The sequence below is a fragment of the Arvicola amphibius genome, chromosome 5, assembly GCF_903992535.2.
Source record: "Arvicola amphibius chromosome 5, mArvAmp1.2, whole genome shotgun sequence".
Lineage (NCBI taxonomy): Eukaryota > Metazoa > Chordata > Mammalia > Rodentia > Cricetidae > Arvicola > Arvicola amphibius.
Window position 1 is genome coordinate 154,844,375 of NC_052051.1, and position 12,140 is coordinate 154,856,514.

At 45.6% G+C, this 12,140-nt stretch overlaps 1 protein-coding gene across 4 annotated transcripts in view; it reads right to left on the reverse strand.

The window, feature by feature from the left end:
• Positions 1–12,140, reverse strand: part of Znf236 (zinc finger protein 236) — a 99,876-nt gene that overhangs the window by 9,389 nt on the left and 78,347 nt on the right. For 3 of the 4 annotated variants that reach the window (XR_005285438.1, XM_038330484.1, XM_038330483.1), the window contains exons 26-28: positions 9,086–9,273; positions 7,497–7,628; positions 3,360–3,557 (exon numbers count right to left, since the gene is read on the reverse strand). Coding sequence is in view for 3 of the 4 variants with exons in the window: in XM_038330484.1 (XP_038186412.1) it covers positions 3,360–3,557; positions 7,497–7,628; positions 9,086–9,273 (518 nt within the window). In the remaining variant the exon portion in view is untranslated. Of the gene's footprint in view, positions 1–3,359; positions 3,558–7,496; positions 7,629–9,085; positions 9,274–10,498; positions 10,581–12,140 lie in introns of those variants that run through there. The other variant, XM_038330485.1, reaches the window with a different exon arrangement.

A 12,140-nucleotide genomic window follows, 5' to 3' on the forward strand; every position in this document is an offset into this window, starting at 1 on the left:
GGCAGCTGACAGAGGTTTCGCCTAAAAGTCTCTCAGCAACTCTCACAGAACACCTGTGGCTCTGGGTACACTCTACAATTACATAACGACACTATGCGGTGCAGTCCACATCTCTGACAGCAACAGATAACTGTACTTTGTATGGGTGTGACTCACCTGCCAGTGACTTTAGATCTGTGTGGTCTGACTTTCTCAGAAATATGACAGCCACTGCGCTCTGTGCCCAAGGCTGGCAATGAGGCTACTTTCAAAGTTTTATAAAGTGCACAATTACCCTGCTAGAGGGAGGGAAGAGTCTTAAAGTGCCCTGTGGACTAAAGCAGGATTCAGAGAGAAGGAACACTGCACTTGCACCACAGGTTCATGATGAATACTACTCCACCCAGACAGCCCGAGATGGGTCACAGGACAAACAGAAAATGAGATGCTAAGGTCAAGAAGAGTTTAGGACAGGCTGCAGAGCATAAGACTCCAGCAGTAACTCTGCCACTGTGCTGTGCCTACTCTCAACACCTGGAGCTGATATTTCCTCCTTCATTAGAGGCACACTTTGTGTACAGCTGTGTGAACACCATGCCTTCAGAGGATGAAGTCATCTATTTCTGCAACTGTTTCTTTTACAAACCCCAGGCACTTGATATTCAGGAGGCAGAGGGAGCCAGGAGAGCAGATAATCCACTATTTGGGAAGGACCACGTTGTAACTCTATAACCTATTTCCAGAGGGCAGCAGCTACAGCATTAGTGGAGCGCACAGTATCAGAGCCGCTATTTGAAGCTGGTGCAGAGACAGCCGCGTTCTCTCATTACAACAGGGAGAGTCTGCTACACTTGCAGGAGGGCCAGTCAAGTGTGACGCTGATGTTACCACCACAGAAGCTGGCATGCCTGCTTTCTGCTGGGAGCTCCTGCATATGTGCTGGAGAGTGTAGCGGACAGACAGGTGGACAGCAGTGCTCTCACTGTCCACTCCTAACCCTCCCTATTACAGTTCTTAATTACTACCATCAAATGATCAATTCTTCCAAGCCATCAGAAAATAAAATCAACCCTATGCCAAGGGTGACTTGTTTGGTGGGACAAAGAGAGAGCTACCCAGCACTCCCTGTGCCCTGTCTGGGTCAGTCTCTCTCTCTCTCTCTCTCTCTCTCTCTCTCTCTCTCTCTCTCTCTCTCTGTCTCTGTCTCTCTGTCTCTCTCTCTCTCGCTCCTTTTTTCTTTCTTTCTTTTTTTTTTTGTAGTTTTTAGAGACAGGGGTTTCTCTGTAATTTTGAAGCCTGTCCTGGCACTAGCTCTATAGACCAGCCTGGCCTCGAACTCACGGAGATCCACCTGCCTCTGCCTCCCGAGTGCTGGGATTAAAGACATGCAGCTGCTGTCTCTTGATAACTTCTTTTACGGCCTCAGATATGAACCAAATGCTTTCCTGGAGCTCCCGTGGTAAAGCGCAGAGGTTTGAGGGCATCAGCAGGAGGAGAGGAGAATGGGACGAGGACGAGCAGTCCCCAGGAGGGCGAGGTCTGGGAAGGAGATGTAAGTGGTGTGTGAGCCCTGTGTTAGGTAAGTGGGCTTGGGGCAGCTCATATCTCAGCCTCAACGCACAAGAACATGGATAGAGAAGAGATCCCTCCTGGAGATGACCATGAAGGACTGGCCATGTGTGGGCTGAGAGGAGACCTCATCCCACCACAGGGACCTCTCAGAGTGAACCCTGCCAGTGACCCTCAAAAAAGCAGATTAGAGCTTTTAAGTGTGTATCTACACTCTCTAATCTGGTTCCTCTCTTTTCCTCATATCAAGGCATCCTACTTGGTCTGTAGCATGGGAGAGGATTGTAAACATTGGTTAGTGCAGCTTCACTTAGATGAAAGGAAGGAAGCATACCCCAGGCCTACAGAGTGAAGGCCAGAGAACACATACAGCAAAGATGGGGGCAACTGACTCATCTAAAGTGAGCCGGCTCCCCATGGTAAAGGCGGGTGAGAAGAGAGCAGCACAGTGTCCAAGTTCCAAGAGGACAATGAGCTTGAGCTCAGGTGTGCATAGAAAGGGAAGCAGTTTCAGGCCATCTGCAGACGCAGTGCTGCTGGAGCCTCTCCAGGAACGCATAGCCCAGAGTCACAGTAGGCTGACACTGCTTGACAGCTTTTAGGACAGGGCTAGATGTAATTACTGGAAAGTAGGGGAAAGTACAGGGAGACACCATGTAACTACCTATCCACGCCACACCTCCTTTTATCCTGGCATGGGACATTGTTGTGGTTCAGAATAGCAGTGACACACTATTATCAGCTTGAACGAACACCTAGTTCTTCCCTGACAGGAGAGCTGACCAGGCCCAAGACACATGTTAAGCTGCCGTGTTTCCACACACTCTCTTAGCTACAACTGGTTCTCAGCCTCTCCTGGCTCAGAGAGCCCTGACAGTTTCAAGGATTCTTGGTGTTCTGAAGGCCATCCCACTGGGATTGGTTGGACAGTTTTTCACAGTTAGGTCACAGCCTTGTTTCCGTCACACACTAGCTTTGTGAGGTGGGTGCCAACTGTGGCCACCTTCTCAAGCAGCACTTGTCAGGCTCTCCACTGTGGATTTGCCGGTGTCTGCCGCTCTCCTTCCCCCTACCCTGCTCCACAGGGTTCCCTTTAAAGGAAAAAGGGAAGGTTGGGTATGATGGCACACACCTTTAATTCCAGCACTTGAGAGAGGCAGACACAGGTGGATCTCCAAGAGTTCGAAACAGCCTGGTCTACATAGAGAGCTCCAGGTTAGCCAAGGCTATATAAATGAGACTTTGTCTCCTCACTAAGTGGACAGGATGGGACCCTACCCTGAAATTACCTCCCAGAGTTCTGCATCCTTCCTACATATATGTAAGGGCCTTCCTGGGGATGCCCATCCTTTATCTACCACCTCGCTACAGTGGCCTACAAGGTGAAGAACCCTATGTGCTGTCCTGTGTAGCCAACGGGGTTCCTGCAAGGCTGCAGGTAAACATAGAGTTTTGTTAGTCACCCTGTGCTCCTCAAGGTATGCTGTGACACACTGCAGATCCAACAACCATAAGTCAGTTTTCCCATGGCCTCAAACATGCCAGCAGCTTCCACATTTCTGTCAGTCTGATGAGTGAGACATGAGAGGATGGTGTGACTTTAATTTACATTCAAATTGATGCTGAATTGTACATGAATGTGTAATCTACTCACAGGCACTCAACAAAGGCCTATCCTGCCTATAATCTGGTACACACATTCACATCACTGTTTCTAGAATAGTAAGAGAGATGTGTCGCTCAGCATTTACTTTCGTTAGAAATATTGTGGGTCCCCATAAATGTGGGCTGCCACTGTTCCCAGGGTGTACCTTTAGGTGTGTAGCACGCTTGAAGGCCTTCCTGCAGACCCGGCAGCCATGGATGCGCTCCTTCCCGTGCACCTCCTTGCTGTGGTGCATGAGCACCGCAGCTGATGAGAAGGCACGCTCACAGTCCAGGCACTGGTGTACAGGGCCCTCCTTTTCAGGCTGGCTCGTAGGGGTCAGCTGGGCAGAGACATCAGTCACCTGGAAAGAGTTAGGAGTTCTAGGTTACTAGAAAAGTGTGGTCTGCAGCTGCCAGTAGGAAAGAAAAATGCTGTCCTGCCTAATACGAACACAGCTGGCCAGCTTATTCCAGGAAAAACTTAGAAATTCTAAAAGGCCAGAAAATGCAGTTGCCTTGGGATCACTAGGATACTTAAGGATCCTGGCCAATGAGGGAGTATGGGGATATACCCACCAGATTAGACCAGCTACTAAACTCCTCTCCTGGCCACATAAGCTGCAGGCTTAACCACAGCTGAACAAGAATGAGGGACCACAGAGCCACCACTGGGGCTGGTAAAGACCAGATAAGGCATATATGAAAGGTTCTGGCATGTAAAATATCAGACATTGCTTTAAAATGCCCCAGTTTGGAGCAGCTAGATGGTTCAGCTGATAAAGATGCCTATCTCAAAAGTCTGATTACCTTGCACCCACATGTTGGAAAGAGAGATCCAATTTCTCCAAATTGTCTGTTTTCCATCCCATGTGCCTACACACATACATGCACACACAAGACACACACATGTAAAATACAAATGTAATAAAACTGCTGTGGTTTGGATCCCCATATACTGTGCTAAAACTAAATCAATGGTGTTTCATTAGCATTGTTTGAGCTAAGTTATTTTACCTAAACTGCGGATTGCAACTAATGAGATGTTTTTCAAGTCAATTTTATGGGATGCCACCAGAACTTTCAAGAATAGCAAATAAAGCAGAAGGCTAACTGTGTGTCCCACAGAAACAGGCGACCTCAGCTTTAGAAATAAGTAATAATCTAATAAAGCAAGCATAAAAAAATTATGTGATTGCCAACATTTTTATCTGGTTTGCTGAATATTTTTTTCAAAATACTGGAATATTCAAGAGTGGATACAAAAAATTAAAAAGAACAAAACAGAAAAAAGCAGAAGATACTGCAAAGATCTCATTTTAAAATACTCAAATCAAAGAGAAAGTGAGTGTGTGTGTATATGTATATGTGTGTGTCAGTGAAAAAATACACAAATACGTGTTAAGGCAGTCACAGAACATGTGAATGAAAAAGGTTTGTAAAGCCCTGGAATAAATGATTACCAATGTTGTTCTGTAATAGTTGATAAAAGACCATGGAGGTAAAAAAACGACAGGAAAGTTGCTTGGCAATTAAGAGCACGTGATATTCTCGCTAAAGGACCTAGGCTGAGCCCCAGCTCCACATGGTAGCTAACGATGGCCTGCAATTACAGCTCCAGGGTCTAATGTCTGATGCTCTCTTCTTGCCTTTGCAGACACCGCCTGCACATGATACACGGATGGAGGCAAAATACTCACAAATAAAATGAGTCTTAAGAAAAATGGGAAGGAGGGAGGGAAGGAGGGAGGGAGGGAGGGAGGGAGGGAGGGAGGGAGGGAAGAAAAGAAATGGCAATCAACAAAGCCTATGACTAGAACAGACACCTGCTCCCTCACCATTGGAAATGCAGGATGTTGCTCTGAACATTTTACTCACGAGATGCTGATATCTGCCCTACCTCATTTATTCCCTTCAATAGCCTAACCTCTCTCTAAAGTTTCCATTGGAGCCAGTGGACTCGGTGAACAGGAAAGCCAACAACACAAATGTCTAAACCTCTGTTCTACACAAACAGTGTAGTGTCTTGTTATTGGAAAAACCTGGGTTCCAAGGCAGCTCTGGCTCTTATCAGTATATTTTCATCATCCAAGGCTACCCCACATCTCCGTTCCCCATCTGCTATGGTGGCAGTTAGACACAGTGGAGCTACACTGAATCACACAGAAGCGCCCTGGAGCAAAGTCAGCCTCAGACACCGCCGCAAGCTTTACCTCCACAGAAGTGACAGGAGTGAAAGGAAAAATGCCAATGGCAGCAGCGTAGGCTCCCACTAGGCAACCCTCAGCTGCCCAGTCTCAAGCCAGCACCGTGTCAGGAGAGACAGTGGAAATGAGTTACTCTGATCCTGCAGGCAGCCTATAAGGAGGCAGCATGTGCTAGAGACACACAGAGACACAGGAGAGCATTCGTCATGTCATTCCAATTGGGCTTTGGCCAGGGAAGAGCAAGACCCCACCTGTTAGTCCTTGTAGCAGTTTTACCAGCTCGGCATGTGCTCTGCTAGGACCTGGACCTCCTTACACTGCCACTACCGTCTACAGATGAGAAAAGCGGAGTGCATGCCAGCGTGGGGCTTCTCAGAGCTCTCCAGCTAGAATATGGTGGCACAGTAGGTACACATTGGTCAAGGAAAAAACCAAGCCTTTGGCAGGATGGTGCTCTGAACAAACATTTTACTCACGATTTGTTCAGCCTCCTGCCAAATGCTTGGTGGGAAGCAGAGCCAGGCAGACTGAACTCAGGGCCTAGAGGTCTGAAAGCATGGATAAGGCTCCAACTCTGACAGTGGCAAACACCTATGAGAATGTCCCATACTAACTGCTTACTTATGCGAATCAATGTCCCCTCCCAACTTTTGTACTTAACATTTTGAAATCTGAAAAACAATCACAAGCTAGAGAAAGTTTTTGTTATTTAGTTCACTTTTCATTACTACCTACTACTCCAGCTAATTTTAATATAGGAATGCTCTGTGGCTTTGGAGGTCTATAAAACTGAATGCTAAAGAAAGGCACAAATTGCAGGACGGCAGATTACTAGTCACATAAAACAAGAAGTGGGTAGCAGGACTGGCCCTGAATAAGGAGCTTAGAAACTCAAGGGACCAGACAGACTGGAAGCTGAGCTCATGATCAAGGAGTTACTGCTTTCCCTAATATGAAGGTTCATGGTGGACAGTCATGGACTGGGTGCTAAAACTCCACCACATACCTTAAAGGGTTCCTGGGACATAACTACTAAGCCCTGGGGGCATCCTTCCAGGTAAGTGCACTCTGCTAACGACATCCTTGACCATGCCAGGCAGTTCTCTAACTTAAAATTGACGGTGGATACCTTGTTCTGTTAGTCTGGGGACCTGGACTTCCCTCCATCTTGTTAACCTGGGGTGTATGCAACTGGTAGCTAAGTTAGCAACAGGGGTACTCCATATCTACCTACCGAACCCCACAGTTTGCAAAGTATTGTCCTGGCACCATTGCAGGGACTATCGGCACTTCCTGGGACACTCCACTGTGGTGCACAGCTAGGCCTGAGTGCTGGATGCAAGCTCCCCCAACACCCCTCTCTGCTGCCTCTACTCTGTACCCTTCTACACAAATGAATTAGTTATACACCTTGAGATACAGCTACAAGCTCTGGTCTCTGAAGACAAGACTGGGAAACTTCTTGGTGTTGCTAACATCCAATCTCATGGAAAAAAAAAAATCCTTGTGCTGCTGAAAAACTGGTAAACTAGTTATGCCTCATTTTTGAAGAATATAAAGGTTAAAGCACCCCCAAATCCAGAAATCACCAATCACTCATTCTGGTTCAGGCTCAGAAAAGTATTAGAAAATGTTTGTAGACATTCCTATGTTCAGACTATCATTACTACAAGTATAGGTCCTAAAACATACACTTTAAGAAAATGACAAATTAAACAAGAAAAATGTCGTACCTAGATATATGCAGGTAAAATGTATATAAAACATAAAGGAAGAAATAAAAGAGCCAATAAGTGCTTCAAGAAAATATACAAAATGAACTAATAAATACAAGTAAAAAGCCACAAGAAGACTGAGCAGGAAACAGGCAGCAAACACTGATTTGCAAGTATATGGCACTGCTGTTGGCCACATCTAAGATGATGGTTCTAAGCCACAGCTATCACTGACCCAGGTCTGGGAGCTGTCACCTGCCCTGGCCATGAGACCCACAGTGCTCAGCACCTCTGCTCTGGGTACTCTTCATTGACTAAGGGCATCCCACATGGGCCTTTCACTGTTCCTTCTGTTACTGAGAGAGGAACACAGGCGCCATACCTGGTAAGCTATTTCTTCACCAGCAGCCGAGGAGGACTGTGGAGTGTGGCTCACTAATATGACTTGTGGTGAGCTTGCTCCACTTTGGCCTGAGAGGGAGGGATCCGTGAGCAATGCTGGAAATTGCTGGCCCTGGTAAAAGATTATTATCATTTTAGAAGTTGTCACATTATCAAACCACATAGACTTTTTAAAAGATCATTAGGGGTTGGCAATATGGCTCAGTGGGTAATAGTATCAGCTGCCAAGTCTAACGGCCTAAGTTTTATCCTCAAGACCTACATGGTGGAAGGAGTTTTCTGACCTCCAGATGAATGCCGGGGTACACACATGCCCAAACACACACACACACACACACACACACACACACCACACACTAAATAAATAAATAAAAATGTAATTAAAATAAAGGCCATTTATGGCACAATCACTTTGGAAAGCAAAATTCACCATATGACGCACAGTAAAAGAAATGACAGCTGGCAGGATGTCTCAGCAGAAGGGCTCATTCACAGCAGCCTCAATATGGAACTGCTCCACTCTCACCAACTACTGAATATGCAGATGGACTAAGGGGTACTCATGCAAGGCAGTACTACTGTGACCCACACACACTAAGGAATATATTCGGCAATGAAAAGGATGAAGTAGATACTATATGCTGTATGACATGGGTGAGCCCTGGAAACCCATTCACAAAGCTCCACATGATGTATAAGACATTTACGTGGAATATAGAGAACAGACACAGCTGCAGAGAGAGCAATGGCTGCAGAGGCTGTAGATGAGATCAGGGTGGTGCTAATTGTCAGCTGCATCTAGAGTCACCTAGCAAACCTCTGAACATGTCTATGAGGAAATGTCTAGCCTGGTACTTGAAGAGGGAAGATCCACCCTGAATGTGGGCAATACATCCCACTGGACTGAATAAAAACAAGTCAGCAAGATAAGCCAGCTTTCATCTCTCTCTTCCTAACCGGGGATGCCATGTGACAAAGCTGGGGTACTGGCACAGGGGCTAACTAGGGTTGGACACCGATAGATGGCCACTTTCTTGAATAAGAAAGGCCCCCATAGGCAAGTTCATATATTTGAAGGTTTGCTTCCCAGTTGGTGAACTGTTTAGGAAGGATTAGAAGGTGTAACCTTGTTGGAAAAAGTATGTCACTGGTGGGTGGGATTTGAAGTTTCAAAAGCCTAGGCCAGTCCCAGTCCCATGCTCTCTCTGTGTCTGCTGCCTGTGGATCAAGATGGAAGCTCTTAATTACTGCTCTAGTGCCATGCCTGCCTGCCTGCTGACAATTCCCAACCATGACAGACTAACCCTCTGAAACTGTAAGCAAGCCCTCAAAGTGCTTTATGAGCTGCTTTGGTTGTGGCAATAAGAAAGTTAATAAGAGCAACTGATTATCATTAGGTATATACAAGTCAATCTAAGTTTTACTCAATGTTATAAGAAAGTTTCTGACCAGATAATAATTTCCCCTCTTGACAATTAATATACTACACAGTGAGAAAACTATGTACTAAGAACAAATTCATGAAGCCTTCTCAAAGGGTCCTAGAAGTTCTCTCTGTAGAACACTCACCTGAGAGGTGATATTCAGTGTAACTGTGTCCAGACCTCCAGACAACATGCCCTGAGTATCAGCCAGGGTCAGCGTGACACTGGCATCACCACCCACACCTGATGAAGACATAACCAGGTTCTGGGTTGAAATGGCTGATGGTGACATCGGTGTTGTTGAAGGAAGGCTCCCACTTGTAGGATTAAGTTCTAAAAAGGAAGCAAAATAAATAATCAGTAGAAAGTTGAGGAAATACTCTCCTAGGGCCTGGAAAGAGAATCTGAAAGAGCTAATCTGAAACCTCTGGCACCACCACTGTGTACCACAACAAGAAAATCATAGATCGCCTTTGATGCACTTGGATGACAGAGGCTTTTTTTTTTTTTTTGGTGTCTAAGCACGTCCAAATTTGGTGTCTAAGCACGTCCAAGCACGTCTAAGCACGTCCAAGCACGTACAAGCATGTCTAAGCACGTACTCCACTTCTCCCACACAATCTGGCAGGTGTGTCCAATTTTTTGACTCTTCGAAACAGCAGCATCATCTACGAAGTTCATGCTTGAAAACCATGCAATCAAGTTACAAAAAGGGGATAAAAATCATGTTTTAAGTAAATTCACAATTCTGTGTCGGTCTGCATTTAAAGTTATCCAGTGCCACCTTTGCAAGTTAGACATGCCTGATAGAGAAAAGAACAGAAGAGGGAAGAGAGGCCTCTGGCCCTAGTCAGTGCTACCACCACAGAAAGGAAACTCAGCAAGGGTTTCTAAGACCACAGACCACTGACAAAAAGAACCAGGTGGGGCCCATGAGACAACTAGATACCGAGTTTAGTGGACAAACCTGACTCTGCTATTTCCTCACACACCCTCCTAAAGGTCTACTTATTTTGAAATGCAGACTGTCAAAAGAAATCTCACACAATCCTTATAGTAGTAACATATTCAACATGACATCTTCATTTTCTTTTGATGCAACAAAACCTTCAAATGTTTTACTGAGCAGCCAATGCTAAGACAAGAAAGATATAGCCAGAGCAGAATAAGCAAAACCAGACAAGCCTTTCCTTCTGGAAACATACTCCTATGCCCACCTAGCAACTGAGATGGGCTAGAACAGGATCATCTGTGTCCTGCAAGGGCATCAGCATTGAACACACATGCACAGCCAGGTCTACATGCTTTGTTCTCACAACCCTGAACCCTTAACCTACAAACGTATGCTCATTATCCTGGACCAGGACGGTGCCAGGCACTGAGGACCCTAAAGCAATACTGAAGCTGAGTTAATAAAACTATGACCTTGTAAGGTATTAAAAAAAAAAAAAAAGAAAAGAAAAATACAGGCTCCTGCCAATACCTCTGTGACCTGTGTGACAACAAACAAGAGCCTCGCCTAAGAGTCAGGGGCCAACAGGAAAGCCAGGCTACTTACTTGTAAGTGGAGTTCTCCAAATACAAGGCCTCCATAGATCCACACTCGTGGAGTCCCATAATGTGCTGCACAGACCTGGAACCTTCAAAAGCAGTACAACCATTAGGAGGCTAGGATCGTGCGCACAGAAGCAGCCACTGGGGCTCCCTCCCCCCTGCTCACATTGTGCACATTGCTAATGCACCAGATAGAAGTACAGTTCTGTGGAGGCGTCTCACGCATCAGCGCTAAATTACAGACCACCACCAGCAGGGCTCTGTGTGCTACCTCCACAAGTCCTGGCTCATGCACTAACACTACGAGGAGCAGTGTCACAGAGTAACTGCCTGGGAGCCCAGGGTAACTGGACAGAAGCCTGTTTCTCAGAGTCCCATCTTAAGTCATTCTTAAAATGAGTAAAGTGAAGCTGACACTACTCCCTGCTACTGGATGGCCCAGAACTCAACCTCACCCTGCGTGCTGAGGTCACAGAACCAAAGGGCCTCTCCCACCCACAAGTAAAATGCACCTCACTTCCTAGTGATGACCACACATCAGGAAGTTCCAACAGGACAGGAAATCTAGAGAGGAAAATGAAAGTCCACTTGTTCAGGGAACAGCTCCAGGTAATGCCACAGTTCATACTCAACACAAACTAAGAGTCCTCCACGGCATTCTTAATCAAGTCACCTTCACAGACAGACACCGCCAAGAGCCACCCCAGCAGAACTGAAACGAACACGAAGATACAGCAGGAAAGCAGAGATTTCCCTAGACACATGGCTGGGGTGCGTTACAAACAGCTCTTCATTACTGTGTTAACCTCAAGAAGGTACGAGTGAGTCTAGTACTTAAATAAGGGCTAGACTTATTTTTCTGAAACTGCTGTTCCTCCAGGGCACAACTCAATAAAGTCTTATTTTACTTTATTACGGTTACAATAAAAAAGTGACCTTTAAGAATAACTGAATACGTCAGATGTGGTAGAACGTCCTATAATGCCTGCATCCAGGAGCCAAAGAGGAAGATCAACAGCTCAAGGGCAGCTGTAGCTACATCACTAGCCTGAAGCCAGCATAGGCTACCTGAGATCTTGTTCGGAGAACAAAAACAATGAAATGAAATAAACAAACAAAAACCATGTTCAATGAAGTTACACTTGTGCCACTTGTTGGCCTTAATTCTCAGACAAATGAAGTCCTATTCAGAAAGTTCTTTTCTACACCTACATCATGCAGGTATAGCCTATGCTTTCTTCTGGTGGTTTCTGTGTTTCAGGATCCAAGTTTATATCTTTGATACATTTTGTTAGTTCTTTTACACAGCCACAGATCCGTGCTCAATTTCATTCTTCAGCATGCAGACAGCACCATTTTGGAAAATGCTTTCTTTTCTCAGTATATACTTTTTGGCATCTTTATTGTACATGAAGTGGTTGAAGCTACCTGTACTCATGTTTGGGTCTTCTTCATTGGTTTCACTGGTCTACATGTCTGGGTTTTTTTGCCAGCACCCTATTGTTTTTATTATTATGGCTCTGTAATCTATCTTCATAAAACTAAAAAGCTTCTGCACAGCTAAATAGACAATCAGTTGGGTAAAAAAGCCTGCCCACAGACCAGTAGAGAATCTTTGCCAGCTATATATCTGACAGAGGATTAAT